The following is a 21,603-nucleotide window of genomic DNA, read 5'->3' as shown; positions in this document are numbered from 1 at the left end:
TTAAAGAAGGTAGTAGTAGGGAGTGGTTTCCCATGCCCATGTCGTCCTAAGCACGTGTGGATAACTATACGCTTACTATGCAATTGTTCACATCCTGCCACTGCTTAAACAAACAGTATTTATATGCAGCCAGAGTAAAACCCCCCGGCGTTCCCTTCCCTTTTAACCTCATAAAACTGCATACTTTTATTTATATCTACACAAATATAAAGCTTTTATTTGCAAAGGGCTTAAAAGCTTAAGCAACACTCTTGTTTTTCCCTTTTTTTTTTTCACTCTGAGGTAAGCAGTGTTTTAGCAGGAAGGATAGAGAATTGCAACCTGAACAAGTAGCACACCATTTGTTCATTGTTTTGGCTTAAAAGACCTAGTTATCACAGTTTCATAAACCCTATCCCTTGCTCAAGCCAGCTGAAGTGCCTCCCTGCTCCTCCCTGGCTGCAGAGTACTTGCTCTGTCCGAAAGAGAGGAGTCTCATGCCTGCGCTCTCTTCAGCTGATGCAGTCCTCCCTGCACTGCTGCAGCCCTCCTATACCCTTAGGGATTTATCCAAATGCCTGGTTTTTCAGCTGGTCCCCAGGAAATTTGTGTGTCTTGGCAAGTGTGGAGGCACCCTTCAAGACAAGAATGATGCCTCTGGTGAAGGATGAGCATTTTGTAGTACCAGGGGTCCTTTTGTTGTGTGAGTTTAGCGCTGGTTCTTCAGTAGTATCATGGCTTAACCCAGCAGGCAGCTAAACAACACACAGCCATTTGCTCACTCCCCTCCCTGCAGTGGGATGGAGGAAAGAATCGGAAAAAAAGTTAAAATTCATGGGTTGGTATAAAGACAGTTTAATAGAACAAGAGAAAAAAGGGATAATAATAATAATAATAATAATAATAATAAACATAAAAGAATTAGAATATACAAAGCAAGTGATACACAATTCAATTTCTCACCACCCACCAAATGATGCCCAGCCAGTTCCTAAGCAGTGACCCCTAGCCAGCTTTCTTCTTTTTATGTACTGAGCATGACATCATATGGTATGTAATATCCTTTCAGCCAGTTTGGGTCTGCTGTCCTGGCCATGTCTTCTCCCAACTTCTTGTGCCTCCTAGCCTACTCGCTGGCAGGGCTGTATGAGAAGCTGAAGAGTCCCTGACCACTGCTTAGCAACAACTAAAACGTCAGTGTATTACCAACATTATTCTCATCCTAAATCCAAAACACAGCCCTATACCAGCTACTGGGAAGAAAAATTAACTCTATCCCAGCTGAAACCAGGACAAGTAGCTTCACCAACATGCTGTGCAGAGGAATCTGGCCTTTGGAAACACAGTGCCCATCTTCCTCAAAAGCCATTGCTCTTGCTGACAGAAGCAGTTATTTTGAAGGGAGGTTGGAAGGAGTGTGGTAGGATGGAATCTCTCTTCGGAAAGAAGTAATGTTTAGTAATTAAACTTAGTAATTAGATCAGCTATCAGGGTCAAAGACCTGCAGAGCTCATCGGAGCTATGTAAGCAAGTGAGGGTGAGAAGAGCTCTGGGCTCTTGTCACTGGGACAGTGAGGTGCCAAGGAGAAATGGGTGTGCAACGGGTGACACAACGCTGCATCGCTCCTTCCCATCTACCACACTTCATCGACAATCAACATGTGCAATTCAGAGCAGCCTGAGGCAGTATAACTTGCACAAGGTACAGATTGATATAGACTCAGAGAGGGGCATTAAAGACATTCCCATGCAACCCCCTGTTTCTGTGTGAAGTAAGCATGTGGAGGTCTCCCAACATGTGTGCTCATCAGTCACAATGCCAAAGGCAGTCACCTGTGTGAAGCAGGTAAGCATGAAGGGCAGAGCACATCCAGTGGGCTTCCTGCATTAAAAGCAAAACAAAAAGCACTGGCAAGATTCTCATGAGAATGAATCTCATCTGATTGTGGCTATAGCTGGTGATATTGGCAGCAAATATTTCAACTTTCACACTTTCACTTATTACTTTATGCTGTCAGCTACTTTTCATGTCAGTGATAGGGTATATGCTTTGCCCTCAGTATTTCTAGCAATAATACAAACTGATTTTGTTTCATCTTATTTTGGTTGATTTTTTTTTATTGGTCAGAGACCTTTTTTTGCTGTACTAATCTTGCTTCTCCCTGCATAAAGCCTTCTTTATATGAGTGTAAGCTGATATACAAACAATGAGGAGCCAGTGTTGATGATCCTGTTTTAAACACATGTCATGACCTACTTTGTGCTCTGTCACTTTCTTTTTATCATTTGAAAAAAACTTCCAGATGGAGCCGGCTGTGATACTTCTTTAATGCAAAGGCACTTGTGTACTCTCAGCCTTGCTGCCTCAGCCACTCAAAATGTATTGGTTGGCTCAGTAGAGGCTGTTTCAGGTTTTGTAACCATTCTAGCAAAAAAGAAGGGCTGGATTCTGTGATTTCATGGACTTTCTAGTCTCAGTCTTCATCAGTGTTCACTGAAGGAAAGGTGAGGCTGAGCACCGTATTTGCTTCTCAGAGGGACAGATGGAGAATAAAATGTATTGTGTTCATGTCTTCACATGTGAAGCTGAGAATGGGAGCAAGTATTGTATCTTGTGAAAAGGCAGGGGAGGACAGAAATAAGTATTGTAATCAGAAGAAGAGATGCTGAGACATGGCTTTTCCCCTTATAAATTTGGATAAATAACACGTTGGGTTGGATATTATTGAAATACCTTAGTGAGAACTTTACATCAAAATTTTATTAAAATGACTATGTATATGACCAGATTTTAGATTTGATTCTGATTGACTGGAGGGGAGATGTTGGCTGGAGATGATGAAAAGCAATGTACGTGAAAATTATGATTAACCAATATGCTTTTAGTGTGAAAATGTGTAAAATCAGTAGAAAAAGGATGTTTAATTGTCCTCTCTGTCAATTTTGTGCAAACTAAAGTATTTGACATGTTCTTTGGTTTAGTTTCCACAAATAAAAGCTGAATGTGACAGTTAATACATAACACTATCGATAAATATATGTATACCTTTAAATAAGAGGATAAAGGGAATGGTTAAATCTATGGTTCCAAAACTGTGGGCTGCAGATAATATGCAGAGCCATAGTTAGCATTAGGAGTTCTGAGCTTCCCATCTGTATACACTAGTAGTCTGTGAAGAAAAATCTGCGATTGAAGTTAACTCATTCAACTACTAGCTGAAATGATTAATGACTCACTGACAGCTACCATTAAGAACTTACGAGGACTTCTACAGCCCTGAAAATCTGGAAGAGAGTAAGCTTTTGGTTCACATTTTTCTACAAATAGAGGTGTCAGCTTGTGCTGATGAATAACCAAATTTGTTTATTAATCAGTGTTTGGGCACCAAACAGATAGTAAGGTAATTATTAGCTTTTTGTTTGATAGGGTAATTTGCAAAAAGGATCATAACTTAAAAAGAAAAAAAAGCTTCAACTGGAGTCCATATGACTGTGGCCAGATAGGAGGAAAAAAATTTCCAGCTAAAGGTTACTTTGGAAAACTCTGCCTATGTCTTCTATGGTTTTAAGGGCATATACATGGATGTACATGCCTGGAGCAGTTTAGCTGTGCTTACCTTGCCACGTAATAGGGGGCAGGAATAGGTGTCCTGTGGGGAACCTTTCAGCACTGCATTTTAATTCTTGTTGCAGAACTGGTTTTCTTCATTGAGGAAAATTAGTACAGAGAACAAAACCAGAAGCCTGCTTTGAACGTTTTGAAGACTTTTTGACTTGACTGCTAACTAGAGCCATATGCATAAAACGAGCATAATTATTCTCTTGAGAACCTAAGCTGGCCTGCTGTGAATTTTACACCAACACCAGCTTCTATACTTGTTTTACTCAAAATGAATGACCAAATTCCCATTGCCTTCAGTGGTGTTGCTTGGAAGTCTTAGGTCTGGTCTTTGGCTTGCATCTCTGTGTGTGTTTATGTATGTGTGAGGTGTTATTTCCCTGCAGTGTAGGTGTCTAAAAAGCATATGCAGGAACATCATGCTAGGGAAATCATCAGTAAATCAGAGCAAAATCACTGTTCCCTTTTAGAAGAGACATTGATTCATTTGAAAAGGGCAACGGCAGAACCAGCTTAGTTTTCAAAACTTGTTTTTGTCTTTGTTAAGGGAAAATGCTTTTGCTTTATTTTTTTCTTCTTTCCTTTCCCCCTTGTAATTCTGACCATTACCAGGATTTCTTGTACGTATACACTTGATGCTTCAAGAGTTGGAAGCTGCATTACTGAAGGCAGCAGCGACCTATAAGGAAAGACTGAAGTAACAGGGGTTGCTGTTACTGGAGGAGAGTTACAAGATGGAGGCACAGCTGCATAGAAAAAAAAGGAGTATCCTTTTACTGATTTCCATAATCCTAGGACCAGCAGTGACGGCTTTATACTTCTGCAAGGGCACTGAAGCAAGACATTAACAAAAAAGAATAAAGCAAGGCAAATGAATAATTAAAACAGATCTCCAAGACAGGGTGCAGAATCTTTATGGCTGGAGACTTTTAAAAACAAGATGAGACATCCTCTTTCCCCAGGGCAGGTAGATCATGTGTACTTTGCATAACAGCTGTGTGCTGCTATCATAATACGGAATAAGGACAGAGTACTCCAACAGCTTTGCTACTTTGCTGGCTTTTTAAAAAAAGATTAATAAACAACATGTCAGACAGCAGTAGCTAAATATATAACTTGCATTACTTGTACAAAAGTTATATAAATACAAATTTGCTGTTTTGTTTTCTTTTTAGGAAAGGAAAGCATCTTTCATAAAATATCCAGCAATCCTTATCTTACTGAGATGCTGCCAAGTCACAATTCAGAGGACAGACATGTGAAATTAATTCACATTGTGCAGAGACAACACAGTGGCCCCTCCAGATCTGATCCTTTGTGTTTATCCTGTGCAGTTACACAGATACAATTCAACATATGGTCATCTGAATGTTTTGCTATTAAACAAATGAAAATATTTCCCTGTACTGCTTTTTGTTTACTACTGTACTAGAAAAATTCACCACATCATCATCATCATCATTATTATTATTGTTGTTATTAAGGAATTGTCCTTCATTCCATGCATAACTATAATTTCACAAGTCAAAAACATCATCCCTCCATCATGTCATAGTTTATAAAGCACTCTGAGCACAGTGAAGCAGATCCCCAATTAAATGCAAGTGCTATTAAAATTAAGAGAAATACACTATTACTGTTGATTTTAGAGGAACAAAATTCTGGGGAGATTTAAAAAAAACCCAAAATAGTTTTATCTGGACAAAATAATGTACAATTACTAATATTGCACTTTTTATACAGGAAATCCTAATAAATATACAGAAAGATATACATTTACATACATAGAAAGACATTCTTCTTTTTTTAAATAAAACGTTACACTGATGCTTAGCAACGCTATTTCTTGAAGACCCATTTGTAGTAAGAGTGTTCACTGCCAGATGTGTTTTGAACTAACTCAAGACAGTTTAATGTCGTGAACCTGGCACTGACCTCAAAAGTGGACTCCCAGTTCTTCTGAAAAATCGACGTGTCATGGAAGCTGTAACACAGCTGTACTTGTACAGCATTTCATTAACATACCACAAGGCATAAGCCCCACTGGGAGAAGCACAGTCAAGTCTTTAATTTAGAGATGGTCTTGAACCAAAGCCTCCAATCCAGATAGCTCGCCTTTAAAGTTTCACAATGCTCAAACCCCTACTCTGCAGAGCTCCTCTAATTTTAGGGCCCTATTCTGAGCAGAGCAAAGAGTGCCCAGGATCTAAAGGGATAAAGCACTTCAGTGGCTGAATAACCACTGCATCTGGCCAGTGGGAAAGACTCACAGACAGCATTCAAAGCCGTGCTGTGGGTGTGATGTTTGAGCCTCACTATTTAGATCTTCAGGGTGTTATACAAGGGCTTAAAAATGTGCTGCTTTATAGCAACTTTTTTGTTGTGGGAGGCAGCTGGAGGAGCAAGTTTATTAAAAATTGTTGGCATTAGTCCACTAATTGATGATTAATCCATTCTGTTTCTACTGAGTAGGAGTAACCACAAGAAATCAGAATACAGCTCTTATCTACTACTTGTCCAAAAGGCTGCCAGGAGAGAGAAATTTCACCTTAGCAGGACAGGAAAACCCAATTTCTCAAGTTCCTTTCCAAAACCCCAGGTCTGAGAGCACAGGAACTCTGGGAACTGTACTCACTCTCTTTTCCAAATAAGTGTTAATAGGATGCAGTATGTGAAGTAGCTCCTCTTACTAACAGACATTTTCTATCTGTCCTGCCTGTGCCCACAACAGGACATCATTGGCAGGTTTGTACTACAGTCTGTCAATAGCAGATCACACTTTCTCTTTTTCTCCTGGCTAACAATTATCATCACCTCACCTCTGTGCTGAGGGCAATCCTCCTACCCCCAATCCTCCCTCACAAGCACAACCTGGGAACATTTTAAGGTGTGTTTTAGGCTCACTCATGTTACTACACTATTGCTTAACTTCCCCAGACACCAGATCCTCTAAGATCACAAGGATCTCCTACTGAAATAATTTGAAGGCCTGGTGTAAGAAGGACAGAGGGGTTTAGAAAGAAAAAAAAAGGAAACCAATCTTGGATGTTACTAATAGGTTTATAAAGCAAAATCATATGCTTATATTCTCAAAGTAGTCTAAGCTAGATGAAGTATCTGTATACTGCACAGCTGAATGTTTAATTTAACTTTTTTTCCCCCCCTCCAGTGCCCCCTGACCTGTCAAGCTCTTTGATTATTTGTTTCATACTGTGGTGGTCCAATGTGATGATAGGTTTTTACTCTGATCCACTTCCCCATTTGTCTGTTGGTGTATTCCCAGGCATGTACATGGATTATGGGGCAGTCCCACTCCTCTCGGGCCCATTGCTGGTGGCATTGGGCGTCATTGTAGTCTACCCTCATGATCTTGTTTTGCTGCATTCTGGCTCCCAGATTCATAGAAGGGAAAACTTGTCAAGTCCCTTTACAACGATGATTTGGTAAAAGAATTTCTTTTTTTTAAAGGGAAATAAATAAATAAAATGAAAAAAAAAGAATTCCTTTTATATTTTCTGCAAAAGTCCTTGCCTCAGTGAAGCAAAGGCTGTGATCCCCTTGTTCCTCCATTTTCATTGCTTTTCTCTTCAAGCTTTTCCACAAGTCCCACAGCAGCGTGACTTGAACTGGGTGAGCTGGCAGAGTTTGAGCTGCTTCACTTTCTCACAGTATCTTGTAGTGTCTCTGCACTCCACTGCCGAAGGGGAAACAAAAAAGAGAAATGGTGATGAAGCAATGGAAGAAGGATTTCTTACCTGAGGACATTTCCTGGGATGGCCAAGAGGGGGACCATGATAGCTTTGTATTAGGATGTCTCACTATGAGCATGAGTTTGAGTTTCTGCAGAGACCCAGCATGGACTTCAAGCAGCTGAAGGCTCAAAGGAGAATGCGGTGGACAGCCTTTGCTTTCAGAGCCTGGGAGAGGGCTTCTGAGGCTGCTCCAACACTGTCAGTTTGTCATCTACCAACATTTTAGGGAGGCTCTAGGAGTTTCATAACCATTGTTAAACTGAAGTAGTAAATAAAACTGGAAACTTACTTTAGCAGAGTAACTCAGAAGCACTTTGGCCAGTCTTTTGCATTTGAAGAGACAGTGTGTGGGAATGTCACCCCAGCTGACTGGGTGTTGTGTTTTTCACACATGTGTTGCAGAACACAGCCTAGGGTGAAGATGTTTGAACTCCTCTAGGACTTAGGTCCTGGTATCATTTGGACAGTTTTTGAGGCCTGCAGCCTCCTGCTTTTGAGCTCCAGGTTGGAAAACTGTCCAGTATCCCTGCAAGACCTTAGATGTGGTGTTGCCTGAGGGAGTCCCACTTTTCATGCTAAGGCTGGAAAGAGTGCTTATCTCAGGTCTGTTGTACAGCCCTCTCCAGTAATGTCTATGCTAAATAACTCCACTGTTGTCTAGATGTGGGACATTTCTATATAGCAGGAAGAGGCTGGAGTGACAATAAAGGTCTTGCTTGGCACCTGTAATTTCCCTCAGCCTTTCCACTTCATTAGGGCACCCCAAACTCAGCTCACGGGTTTGGACCTATGGAGTCAGCTTTGCCTCTAGTGAGAGTGAGCATTGGAGCTAGTGTGACTGTAGGCAATCACAGGTGGGTTCTGCTGCTGCTTCTGCAATGATTGAACAGAAACCAGCTTGCATGCCCATCAAAATCAGCAAGTGTGGGAGCCAGAGAAAATGAAAGGATAGTGAATTAAACTTGCGCTGCCTCGTGTTTCCCAAGCGGATATTGCCATAGTGGGGCATTGTTTCCAAAGAAGCATTATCATATCTTCTTTTTTTGTTTTGCTTTGTTTTAAATATTTGCAGCTTTTCTAGTCCTTTGGCAGGCCCAATTAGTTGCTTGTCACCTGAAAGCAAGCAGCCTCCACTGGATTTAGACTTACTGTATTTGCTGGGTAAAAAACTGGCTGGATGGCCGGGCCCCAAGAGTTGTGGTGAACGGAGTTAAATCCAGTTGGCAGCCGGTCACGAGTGGTGTCCCCCAGGGCTCGGTTTTGGGGCCACTCCTGTTTAACATCTTTATTGATGATCTAGACGAGGGGATCGAGTGCACCCTCAGTAAGTTTGCAGATGACACCAAGTTGGGTGGGAGTGTTGATCTGCTCGAGGGTAGGGAGGCTCTGCAGAGAGACCTGGGACAGGCTGGAGCGATGGGCTAAGGCCAACTGGAGGAGTTTCAATAAGGTCAAATGCCGGGTGCTGCACTTGGGCCGCAACAGCCCCCAGCAGCGCTACGGGCTTGGGGAGGAGTGGCTGGAGAGCTGCCAGTCAGAGAGGGACCTGGGGGTGTTGGTTGACAGCCGGCTGAACATGAGCCAGCAGTGTGCCCAGGTGGCCAAGAAGGCCAATGATATCCTGGTTTGTATCAGCAATAGCGTGGCCAGCAGGGACAGGGAAGGGATCTTGCCCCTGTACTCGGCACTGGTGAGGCCGCACCTTGATTCCTGTGTTCAGTTTTGGGCCCCTCACTACAAAAAGGACATTGAATCACTCGAGTGTGTCCAGAGAAGGGCAACGAAGCTGGTGAAGGGTCTGGAGCACATGTAGCACGAGGAGCGGCTGAGGGAACTGGGGTTGTTTAGTCTGGAGAAAAGGAGGCTGAGGGGAGAACTCACTGCCCTCTACAACTGCCTGAAAGGAGGTTGCAGAGAGCTGGGGATGAGCCTCTTTAACCAAGTAATGAGTGATAAGACAAGAGGGAATGGCCTCAAGTTGCACCAGGGAAGGTTTAGACTGGATACTAGGAAGTATTTCTTTACAGAACGGGTTGTTAGGTGTTGGGATGGGCTGCCCAGGGAGGTGGTGGAGTCCCCATCCCTGGAGGTGTTTAAGAGTCGGGTTGACATAGCGTTGAGGGATATGGTGTAGTTGGAAACTGCCAATGCTAGGTTAAAGGTTGGACTAGATGATCTTCAAGGTCTTTTCCAACCTGGATGATTCTGTGATTCTGTGATTCTGTGTATTTTATCTATAGTCAGCAGTCTGTGATTTGTGTTTTTCTTTCTGTCTTTAGTGGAAAGTTAAGACTGCATCAGCTATTTCACAAGCTATTAGCAAGGGGACAGCAATCCCAGTGCTAACACTATCACCAACAAACCACAATGGGCACCATTCCCCACTGGGGTGCTGAGTTTTGGACACTGTGTTTTGCACAAGTTCAAGCTGGAGGTTCCCCAGGATGCCCAGCTGCAAGGTCCAGTGCTGCATTTCTGAGATATGACTCTGCCTTCTTTCCTCCCCCCATGCCACACTGCCTCCCCTCCTCCCAGCAAAGTACCATTTTCGCAGGGAGTGATGTTGCAGCGCTGCCAGTTCACTGGCCGCGGCCTCCAGGAGCAGTAATGCTCCAGCATGGGCTTGTTGGTGCGGACATGCACGCAGTCCACGCGCCGGGACTGGAAGCCATAGTTTCCGCATGTAGCTGTGCAGACGGTCCACAGGCTGACCCTCCAGTGCACACCGCAGACGTCGGTCCAGCAGTTCTGGGTGCTCAACGGCCTGTGGGCAGGAAGGAGGGAGGGGTGACTTGTCACCACGCTGCCCAGGGAGCAAGCGCACGCCATTCCAGATGTCATGCAAGCTTCAGGAACAGCAAGCCTTGCATATCCCAAACATAATTCGCTCAGAGCACTGTATGGGTCAGGTCTTCAACGGGTGCAAGTGGGGGTAACTTCAGTGCATTGAAAAGCAGTCTGTAACTGAACTCAAGGACCAGACCCTCACTGGGTGCACACTGGTATAATGCTACTGGAGCTAAATGACTTTTTGAACTATTTGAGGATTTGGCCGAAATGTCCTCTCCATGAAGTGCCAAACCAGAGGTCCACTGAAAAGATGCAATGAATGAAGTGGTGACCAGTAAGACCTAGCAGGGCTTTGTAACTTTTTTGTGGCTTTACACCCAGTGGGAACAAAACTGTTTCTCTGAAAACCTCCTATTCACTTCAACGCAGTCTCACAGAAGATGCAGAGGCACACTTCATTCCCACCTCTTTGTCACACAGATAATGAAAATACATGAGGGGGAGCCAAAGAACCAATTATATTAATTTTCCGTCATAACCAGGCATGATTTACATACTTAAGCCTCATGTAAAGTAGATATGACTTTACAATGTAGACAGTGAAGTTTATCTGCAGGAAAGCAAAGCTGTGGAGTCTTTTTTTCCCCCAGTTAGAGCTTGTGTTTGAGTAAGAGAGAAGGAGACTGACAGCTTAAGGAGAAGGAGACTGACAGTCAGGATTTGGCATGCCTAGAAGACTTTCCAGTTGTTGACCAACTAATGTTTTTTTCTGGGGCTCATAGGAACATATACTGAAGCCTGGGTTTAAGAGTGGTGAGATCTGTACCACGTAACTGTGGGTTGCAGCATAACCTCTTTGTTACACAGGGGAAACCTTGAAGTTGCCAGTTAAGTCACTAGTCCATTCAACATCTCTACAAAGGGTAGTGGTTTCAGACATAAGAGATTCCTGTCCTACCTTGGTAAGACACTGCATTGATCAGATGACACAGAAGTCCCATCTTTGGTCTGGCAAAATACTTGTCTGTGCTGTACAGCCAGTCGTGGTCCAATGCAAGGCCCATTACACTGTGAACACAGAAAAATCACTTAAGGGAGGTAAAAGGCAGGACATGTTTCCCTTTTATAAGACTGCTGGTGAAATAAAGTCCATACTGCCATGCAGTGACTGTTGAGCTGTTGAGCACTTCCTGCAGCTCTGCGGGCTTTGAAGGCTGAGCACACTCATCTTCTGCCCTACCTCAGTCTCCTCCAGCAGCATTAAAACTGTATTTCTACATCTGTTCTGTAGATTCATTATCTGTCCTCTTCAATAGTTCAATCTTAAATATATCTGTTAGGGCAAATAAAATGCTCTCATGTCATTAGCCAAGAATGTATGATCCATTCAGGAATTCTCAATTCATTCCTTTTACTGTGCATTTTGCAGCTTGTACTAACACATTTTATGGGCAAATAGTAAATAACCAAGAACATATTCCACTTCATTTAATAATTTAAAAGCATTGCAAGACAATAAACAAAAGCAGCAAGCATGATGAACACAGCAGATCTGCAAGCTTGCTCCGATACTGAGTTTATCCTAACCTATTCAAGCTTATCAGTCACATGCTTACTCTTTTAACTCCTCTAATCCTCTCCTTTGATTAAATCATAATTAGCTATAGGTATGAATCATGTATTTGTGTTCTTTTAAAATTATATCAACTGTTAGGAAACTGTTTTTCTAAGTATCTGGAAATTATATTCAAGAACAGACTGAGGGTAGAAGAAAGGGACCTTAGTGTGAGGGAGGAATTTTTGCCAGGGGAGGGCTGCTGACCAATACTTCTGCCCCCTCCAAACCCCCCCATCAGTAGGAGCCCTGTTTCACACTAGCATGCACTCTTCACATACTATTCCCTTCCCGCTGCTGTTTCTTCCTTCCCTGGCCACTGGTGCAGAGAAGCAGTGACTGCCAGGTTTCCAGTTGCTGCCAATCAAGTCAACCCCTCATTGAGCAAGGTAAATGGAAATTTCGTTTGTTGGAGTATGTGGAGCACTTCTGTGATAACGGCTGGGGCTAGCAGTCCTCATCACCGGCAAGCCTGAGTCACTAGTTTTAAAACATGATGAGATTACATAGTGGAGACCAAAATGCCACTAACATTAAAAGAAGGAGAGGAATTCATTCTAGAGGTGGGGATAGAGTAGATAGTCTGTTTATTTTCTCTATGAGCTGGGAAAGTTGGTCACTACATCTGGACAAAAGGGACTTGATACACCATATTACTGAGAAGGTCACTGATCCACTGCTTCACTGAGCTAATGATTTGTCCCAAACTGTAGTTAGATAACAGTCTCTGGCTGGACACTGAGTTGTATAGAATCATGTGGGAATTGTTGGGATTTTTTAAGCTAGGTAGAAGAAATATTATATTATAATGCACAGACGTTAGGCCTAACAAATTAATTCAGATCTCTTTGATTGTGTCAGCTGAGTATGATCACAGAATCTCAGAATCATCTAGGTTGGAAAAGACCTTGAAGATCATCTAGTCCAACCATTAACCTCACACTGACAGTTCTCAACTACACCATATCCCTCAACGCTATGTCAACCCGACTCTTAAACACCTCCAGGGATGGGGACTCCACCACCTCCCCGGGCAGCCCATTCCAATGCCTAACTACCTGTTCTGTAAAGAAATACTTCCTAGTATCCAGTCTAAACCTTCCCTGGCGCAACTTGAGGCCATTCCCTCTTCTCCTATCGCTTGTTACTTCGTTAAAGAGACTCATCCCCAGCTCTCTGCAACCTCCTTTCAGGTAGCTGTAGAGGGCGATGAGGTCTCCCCTCAGCCTCCTCTTCTCCAGACTAAACAACCTCAGTTCCCTCAGTCGCTCCTCGTACGACATGTGCTCCAGACCCTTCACCAGCTTCGTTGCCCTTCTCTGGACACGCTTGAGTCATTCAATGTCCTTTTTGTAGTGAGGGGCCCAAAACTGAACACAGAAATCGAGGTGCAGCCTCACCAGTGCTGAGTACAGGGGTAAGATCCCTTCCCTGTCCCTGCTGGCCATGCTATTTCTGACACAAGCCAGGATACCATTGGCCTTCTTGGCCACCTGGACACACTGCTGGCTCCTGTTCAGCCGGCTGTCAATCAACACCCCCAGGTCCCTCTCTGACTGGCAGCTCTCCAGCCACTCCTCCCCAAGCCTGTAGCGCTGCTGGGGGTTGTTGTGGCCCAAGTGCAGCACCCGGCATTTGGCCTTACTGAAACTCCTCCAGTTGGCCTTAGCGCATCGCTCCAGCCTGTCCCAGGTCTCTCTGCAGAGCCTCCCTACCCTCAAGCAGATTGCAGAGCCTCCCTACCCTCGAGCATGATGTCATGGGGAACAATTTATCTCATAATGATCTACAAAAAAAGGATGAGGTAACTGGCTTTTTGCAAGGATAATCCAGTCCTTACCTGGAATTCCACAGGGAGTGAAAATTTGTTTCTTTCATATAAAAGATAATTCCAAGCTTTACTCATAAATGTAATACAACAACTCAATCACCTTTCATGAGAGAAATTTCCAAAATACACAGGCAAGAGTTAAATGAAGTTGTTTTCAAGTAGTGAACAATAACAAGTTCTAGTAGCTGAAGACAATTTTTACTACCATCATAAAAAAACCCGATACAGTTCAAAGTACTCAAGCAAATAAAGAATGCATGTGGTTATTAATTATCATAGTAGTCTAACCTCTAATACAATGAGATAGCATTTGCCATTGTTTTCAAACTGATTTACCACATGCTAATTAGAAAAGGAGGCAAAATATTTTATGATAGCTCACTATATGTCAAGACTGATAGTTGTTACTCTTGGTAATTATTTTCTTAGCCTCTTCTTGCATGGTAAGAAGCCTCTCTTCTATATCTCTACCTGACTCATCATTTCAATTAGATGTATGACTACTTTGGTTTTGTCAAACTGCTTTTTCTTTTTCCCTTTGAAAATGTTTATTTCATCAAATGTGATGTTACAGTAGTATGGTATCTGGCTTTAACCTCTAGCAAAACAGACTTCTGTGGTTTTAACCCTGTCTCTCATTCACCCTGGAATGCTATACCCCCATGTGAATCACTACTCTGGAGATCTTTGGGATAATCTGTCAGTTTCTACCCCTAAGTGTGGACTGTAATGGACTCATCAACCTTCACATATGGCTCAGTCAAACTGGAGTGTAGAGAAAAGGGAGAAAAGCACATAGTAATGACTAGTCCCAGGTTATAACTGACTATATATTGACCAGTGTCTTTTCAGGAAATCTCATAGATCACAGACAGACAAAGACAAAACTCTTCTGTGGATTCCCACAATAAAGTGATTTAACTCTAAACACTTGGAACATTTGGTATTTATGGAGTGAATCTTTTAAACATCTGATCATTGTATGAAGCTGCAAGGAGAGAATTTGAAGATCTGCAAAACAGCATGAACTAGTCTGAAAATGCTTTTAGTCCTTCATTCTGCTTTTTGTCATGAAGCAAATCAAGAAAGTTCCCACTTTTTGGCATTCTCAGGCAAAATCACCAACTTTGTAAAACTGGGTTATTGTACAGCCCCACCACTGCAAACCTATCACAAGCATCAGTCCTGACTCCTGCCAGGCAAAACTGAAACGCACTCGCTTGGTAGTAAGGGGAATTAAGACTTGGAGAAGGATATTTCCCAGATGTGTCACCTGTCATTATAAAGAGGAGCTGCAGACCTTTCCACTGAGGATGATACAAGGGTCTGAAGTAAAAGTCCTGTTCACAAGTAGCATTTCTAGGGATTGTGGGAAGCTACAGATATACACCAAGCATGCGGTGCATCAAAAATGGAGTTGAAAAGAGCTGAGCAAATTAGCTGCCTCTTCAAAAGCCTGCAGACCATAACCTAAAGATACTAAGGTACAAAATCACTTCACTCATTTTCTGTCACTTTTTTCCAGCCCACACTATGAGGCTGTACTTGGACTGCTGGCTTGTTCCTTACCTGGCCCCAGGATGAGGCCACCCATTCAGCGCAGGGCTGCCTGTTACAGTTCTGTGTGTCCATAGGGCGCTTGGACACCTGGGCACAAGCCTCATTTGACATTGGGACAGAGCTGCCTTTCGCTGTCAGGCGCTGACACGTTACTCGCCGCATCTGGATACCTCCACCACAGCTCTGTGTGCAAGGAGACCACGATGTTACCATCCATCTGTGAGAGAAAGGTGAACAGGTCAGGGAGCAGGTATGTGCCACCAACTGCGGGATCACTGGTGTTAACAAGTCTTCATGTATTGGACCAAAGAAAGGCAACAATAGCTTGGTTCACTTAGGCTGTGATTCTGGAAGGTGCTGAGTGCCTCAGCCTCCCACAGTAGTCACTGAAAACTGCTCAGAGGATAAAAGCTGAGAAAAGAGCACATTTTTCATTAAATTATATTTTTCAAGGCTCTTTGGGCCCAGAATTAATTTTCTAGCCCTTAAGGCTGTTTTTAAAGGCTTAGTAAATATTTCTAGCCCAGGCATAGGGGTTGGGCATGACTGCTCTTACACCACTGTGCCACGAGGGCCTTGGTCACAGGCTGCAGTCACAATGCCAACAATGACTAGCCCATTTACACCCCTTAGTAGGGAAACCTATCTCTGTAAAGTTGCTGGAGTAGCTCACAGGCCACTTTGAACTTGCTGCTGACAGAATAGCCAAAAGCCTGCTGGGTCCTGCTGGTGTCTGCTTGCTCTGTTATGCCCCTTACAGCTAGGCCTGAAGGCTGCTCAGGGCTGGGGCCACTGCATAGTCAGGCCAGGGACAAAGGACACCTTTATGCTTTCCTCTTGAGCTCAGAGGATGCATTCACCAGCTGGGCTGAGGCTCTGGACCCCTATGTGCTGGGGTTTAAAAAATCCAGTCTAACTAGTGAAAAGCCTGTAACAACAGAAAATAATAGTCCAGGTCCAAACTCTTACCAAGATGGACAACACATTTTTTCTCTTTAAGGACCAGTAAGTGAACCACTCTTACAGTCAGCTTTGGGAAAGAGGTAGGTAGGAACAGGAAGGATGCAATTGATTACTAGTTTCCTGAAGAGTTTTATGGCCAAGTCAGCAGTTTGCTTCATTAAGGTTCAGGTTACTTGGCAGGATTTGTGTGTTATTGGGAGGAAAATAGTGCCTATCATGTCCCTCACCATCAGTGTTTATGATTACTTTAAAAATAGGCATTAGGCATTCTCCAGTCCTATGGAGAGGCATCCACCTCTATTCCACAGTCTTCTGTAGGTGATTAACTCCCGTGGTCACAGAAACAAGTATATAAACAAACACTCTCCCAACACAGAAAACAAAACCACTGCTACTTTTTTCATGCAGTTTGGTGAGGTTGAATCTGAAGTTTCCACACCCCTTGTAAAAGCTCTTCTCTGCATTTGAATCAACTTTTATTTCCAAGCTTACATCTCAGCAGTTTCTCAGAAGCTGAGGGAGGATTGTGGGTTGTGTTATAGTTCAGGGAAGGTATAAAAAGACATAAACCATGCCCACAGAATTTACTGCCATCACCAAGGGAAACCGCTGCTAACGAGCATGTTTCGTATTTCATCAAATCTCTTTTGGTTTCCTTCTTATGACTCAGCTGCCAACTCAGAAAACATTTGCCTGCAAAGAGGGGTAGGAATATATTTTACAAAGTAATTAAACAGAACCTTGTCATATACCCAAAACACAGCAAAAGTGGTAAATCTGACCACTTACTTCTCATCAGGTTGCTCAGCACCTCTCCTTGCTTCAGCTTGGACAATTTTTTAATACAAGTCCCAATCCCTGTTGAGTGATAGAAGTTGTACTAAATTTCTCTTGAGATCCTGACTACTTTCAAGGGCTTGTATACTGAAATGCACCATGTCCACAGTGGAAATAAGGGAGAGGAGGAAGTAAAAACCCAGAAAAATATGGAAAAGCATCTTTACACATCTCAGCCAAGGAGCCATGGAATTGCAGAAGCAGAACATTTTTAACACAGAGGGAGTATAACACTACACTGACTCTCTGGACTCAGGATGTATTCTTCTTTGCACCAAAGGATGTCAAAGAAGGAAAGTGTTTTGCATGAGGAGAGAGGAGCAGAGAAAGACCTAAGTGTAGTCAGAAGTCTTTCAAGCTGTTCTGGCTCCATTGTGTTTAACAGTAACTGAAAAACAGGGGATTACAGTGGCAGAGTTTCAATCCAAAGGAAACCACAAGCTAGCAATCTCCAAAAGGAGGCAGAACTCAGTCTGACCCCTCTTCATGCCCACTACATCCAATGGGATGTGCCCATTTTACAAAAGACATTTCCACTCTTGCTGTGGGAATTCTTTGCAGCTGCAGTCCAGTCCATATTGATGTTCAGGCAACACGGGAACTCAGAATAAAACCCCAAAATAGCTGCTAAACATAGCTTCTTGTCTGTTATATTGTTGGGATAAACTGGTATGAAGTCATGTGGAACATAAAAAAGATATGACCCTACAGTTCTTGGACGTCTAAACTCCCATATGTAGAGAGCTCAGAACAGGCGTGATATTTATATCCAACATAGGGTGAGGCAGGAAACACCCAAGACAACTCCAGCTGTGAACTTTGCTAATAAAAAGCAGGCAATAGCCTCTCTATTATTTTCTAACCTAATTACTGAAGGAGTAAACTCTCTTTCAACTGTGTACTGTCAATGTTTTCCACAAATCTTGCTACAAATTCCCCACTGTCTAGGTTAAGCACTCATAAATTCCCTTTTAGCCATGACTTTTTTCCTGACGGCACCAGAGAGGCTGCAGAGGCTGCAATGGCATGATGTCCAGTGCAAAGAATTCTTCAAGCACATCTTAAAAGCATGTATGACATTTTAACATGGGACAGACGAACCGTGAAGGGCAGTCTCTCCTGTTGCATTCAATGGGCCGCAGGGCTGGCTTGGGCTTCTCTTTGCAGTGGGATATGTTGACTTCGGCCCCATCCAGTAAGCATCTCAGCTGGGGCAGCTGCACCCCTTTGTGGCCACAGGAAGCTGAACAAGCCATCAGCTTATCCGCTGACCACCGGTATTCTGCCAAAAATTGTGGAAGAGACAAGTTAACACTAAAAAAGTGACAGCAGGAGACCCTTAGAAAAGAAAGAGTCAGAGATATTCTCCAGGATAAAATATTTGGACTTGGTGTCTCATGTGAAGGGAAGCCACCTACACCTACAAGGCACCAGGCAATGGACAAAGAAGGAATGTGATTTCACTTGATGTAATCCAGTGACCGTCTTTGGCATAACAAACCCAATTTTTTGGTGCTTAGAAGCATCAGGCATGGAATGACATGGTAGAGCAGTTTAGTGAAGCCAGATGCCAATGATGCAGGAAATTGCATCTGTATTTTTAAAGGGGTGTGATTTAGTGAAGATGTGGTTAACTGCAGTTACCAGCAGCATCTACAATTTTATGATCTTATAGCAGCATGTTTCTCACTAGGTAGATCATACAGATCATCCATCCTGAAGATGAATGGGAGAGTTGCAACACAATTAAAATTTCATGGCAAAATTTAAGGAAAAGTTAAATCCTTCTCCACTCCATCCCTGAGTACTGGAGCATTGAAAGCTGTATATATATTCCATTCCAACCCATCCACACTGCTCTGTTGGGTGGCTTTATCACCTTCAGTGTATTTCTAGGGTAAATATAACAGTTGCAGTATTTTTACAAGTGAAGGATTTTCAAGCAAGAAGAGACTGTGAAACATTATTGACTTTAGCAGATTAACAGAGGGGCTTCTAATCTTAGGAGTTCAAACTATGACACCTGTGTCTTGAATTTCTGGACAAGAAAATTGCCAAGACTCAATAAGCATAAGTATAGCTTGAATCAGTAAGGTGTGTTTTATGCTCAGCAGGCCAGAAAAGTCAGGTGTCATTTTGGTAAAGTAAAACCTAAGATACTGTAAGGTACCTGGTAGTCCTGCAAATCTATATCCATGCCAGTAAAACATCAAAACATCTATTTCCTGCTATGCATGACAGTCCTGCCTTCAGGGAGAAAAAATCCAGGATGAAAAATTCAAAGCAGGGAAGGTCATGGCAAGAGCTTCACAGGGCAGTTGGACTGAAGCTGGAAAGTTACCTTGTATAGCTAGGGACGTTTTTTGTGTGAGTGAGCCAGCTTCATTCTGAGCAAGACAACTGAATTCACCATCAGGAGCATCACTGACGTTGAGTATCTGAAGAATCCGGCCCGCTGCCAGGAGGTGGTGCTGCAGACTGAGAGGCTCGCCAGAGTAAAGCCAGGTGATGTTCGGGATTGGATGACCGTCCACAGCACAACCTAAAAAACAGGGGCATGCTTCTGAGTACCGGAAGTGCTGCAAAATTGCATGCTTTTAAGTGTTGAAAATTAGGAGAAGAAGTCAATTCCATCCCATTTTCTCCATGAAAAACAGGAAGATATTGTAGTAATGAATACATTCTTATCAGCTGAAAAAAAATTATCCAAAAGCCAGTCAATCCACCATATGAGAATCTCAGATCAGTTTGGAAATATTTATATCAAGCCTCCAAAAGTTTCCATTAGTTTGGATCATCCTCATTTTAGTATTGAGGAAAGTGGGATAGGGAGGTTATACATGTAGCTCAAGGAGCATGTTTGAACAAGCAGTACAAGCAGAACTTGGCCTTCAAACCTTATTTAAACCACAGGTCCACCTTTTCTTATTTTTTTTTATATTAAAAATCATAATTTTTGGTTATGCAAAAGTTTATGCAAAATTGTTGTTACACAAACAACTGTTGAAAAAACAAAGAGATAAAATCGAGCCTTTAGAGGCTTTTTGTCCCAGCAATGGGCAGTTCTCAAGTAACAACCAACCAAAATCAGCACTGCAAAAACCCTGTTGTTCTGAAGCATTGTATGGGTATGCTTGTGGATTATCAGCACATCTGATGAGGTTTAGGTTCACAGAGAGTTCTTTGCCTGTTGAGCTGAAGGAGAGTACCTGTAAGACACCTTTTCCTCTGGTCCTCATACCAGCTGCACACTTTGCCGGTTTCGTGACAAATTGCAGATTTGTGAGACCTGCATATCCTGGGAAAGATAGCTAAATTGCCTTACATATTTCCTGGGGAAAAAGAAAAACGAAGCAATTTCTGTGGTGCAACCCATCCACACCAATTGCAGGGGTGGAGAGCCAAAAAAGCCATGTGCAAGGGATGGTATATATTACTTGGACTGCTTGTGGCTTAGGCTGGTCTTGCACTTCCATGCATCTCACTGATAGATGAAAGGTCTGGCTAATGCTGATTGTTAGTTTGTTATACTGCAACTTTACACTGTTTTGTTTATATTAGTATGTAAGTCTAATGAATTACTTTATTGTATAAAAAATCCCTTCTGAAAGAAGTGTACTACATAAACAACCATAACATATATACATAAACAGTCACACTAGCACTGTTCAAGAGGAATGGGATAAAAAAAAGAGTACAAATTTAAAATACTGAAAGATGAAAGACTGTTCTAAGATTAAGGAATAATTCCATGAGCTAATATTTCTGCATTGCTATCTTCATATAATTTGATTATTATTTATTATTCACTGAGTCAAATAAGAATGTGAATATGATGCCTTTGTAGCTGCATTACACAATGAACAGTCACTGCAATGTGACATTTTTGTTACTGTTCTTCCTTTCATTCTCGTCTGTCCATCCAAGGAGAGCCTCAACAAATATATGCTGAGCAACTACTGTTCCTACGAGTGAGGTAAGATGACTTACAGAGTCATACCTCCAATTACAATATTCCTACAAGAGAAGGTGCTTGCCTTGCCCACGAGAATTGAAGCTTTCTTGCTTATACAAAGCAGAACAACTCATACAAGATGGAAAAAGCTAGTGGTGACCCACAGCATGTCCCAGCTGTTTTCATGCTAAGAGGTAGATCCAGGCACTGAGGAGACCCCCATCTGCTGCTTGGAAGGATGAATACTGGGTCTCTCACGGGTGCAGTGGATACAGGGGTCTTCGCTGTGTCCCCTGTTGCTGACACAGCAGGGAAGGATGTGGGCTCGACAAAGCTGCCCTTCAGGGCTGGTTCACTGTGTGAAATGGGTATTACAGACAGCAAGGGCTCCCTGGCAGAATGCAAGTGCCACACACAGTAGATTCTGCAGTTGCAATGAGAATGTTTAACTGGCAAAGAACTAGTTAATACAACTAAATATTTAAAAAGAAGGAAAAAAGGGAAGAAAAAAGGCAGAATGAGAGAGTGCACATTGCTTGCAGTGGTTTCCTCTCTTCCCTTTTTCCACTTCTACTTAAGGGTAAAGAGTCTTTGCTATTTGTTTGGATTTCCTTAGCAAGGTCTAAAGCAGTTATACCCTTGGCAGTTCTCTCCCCAGCACTCACTTCCTGATCACAAAGACATGGCTTTCTTTGCTGCTCA

The 21,603-nt window shown here is 42.7% G+C and overlaps 1 protein-coding gene across 1 annotated transcript in view; it reads right to left on the bottom strand.

Annotated features, from left to right (window-relative positions):
- Positions 1 to 7,185: 7,185 nt before the first annotated feature.
- Positions 7,186 to 21,603, bottom strand: part of ADAMTSL1 (ADAMTS like 1) — a 215,875-nt gene continuing 201,457 nt past the window's right edge. Inside the window, exons 24-29 of the mRNA XM_074855478.1 lie at positions 19,288 to 19,488; positions 18,048 to 18,228; positions 15,156 to 15,363; positions 11,099 to 11,208; positions 9,894 to 10,114; positions 7,186 to 7,292 (exon numbers count right to left, since the gene is read on the bottom strand). Of these exons, the coding sequence (XP_074711579.1) occupies positions 7,186 to 7,292; positions 9,894 to 10,114; positions 11,099 to 11,208; positions 15,156 to 15,363; positions 18,048 to 18,228; positions 19,288 to 19,488 (1,028 nt within the window). The remainder of the gene's footprint in view (positions 7,293 to 9,893; positions 10,115 to 11,098; positions 11,209 to 15,155; positions 15,364 to 18,047; positions 18,229 to 19,287; positions 19,489 to 21,603) is intronic.

This window comes from Strix uralensis, chromosome Z (genome assembly GCF_047716275.1).
Source record: "Strix uralensis isolate ZFMK-TIS-50842 chromosome Z, bStrUra1, whole genome shotgun sequence".
Lineage (NCBI taxonomy): Eukaryota > Metazoa > Chordata > Aves > Strigiformes > Strigidae > Strix > Strix uralensis.
This window is presented reverse-complemented; position numbering and strand designations above follow the sequence as displayed.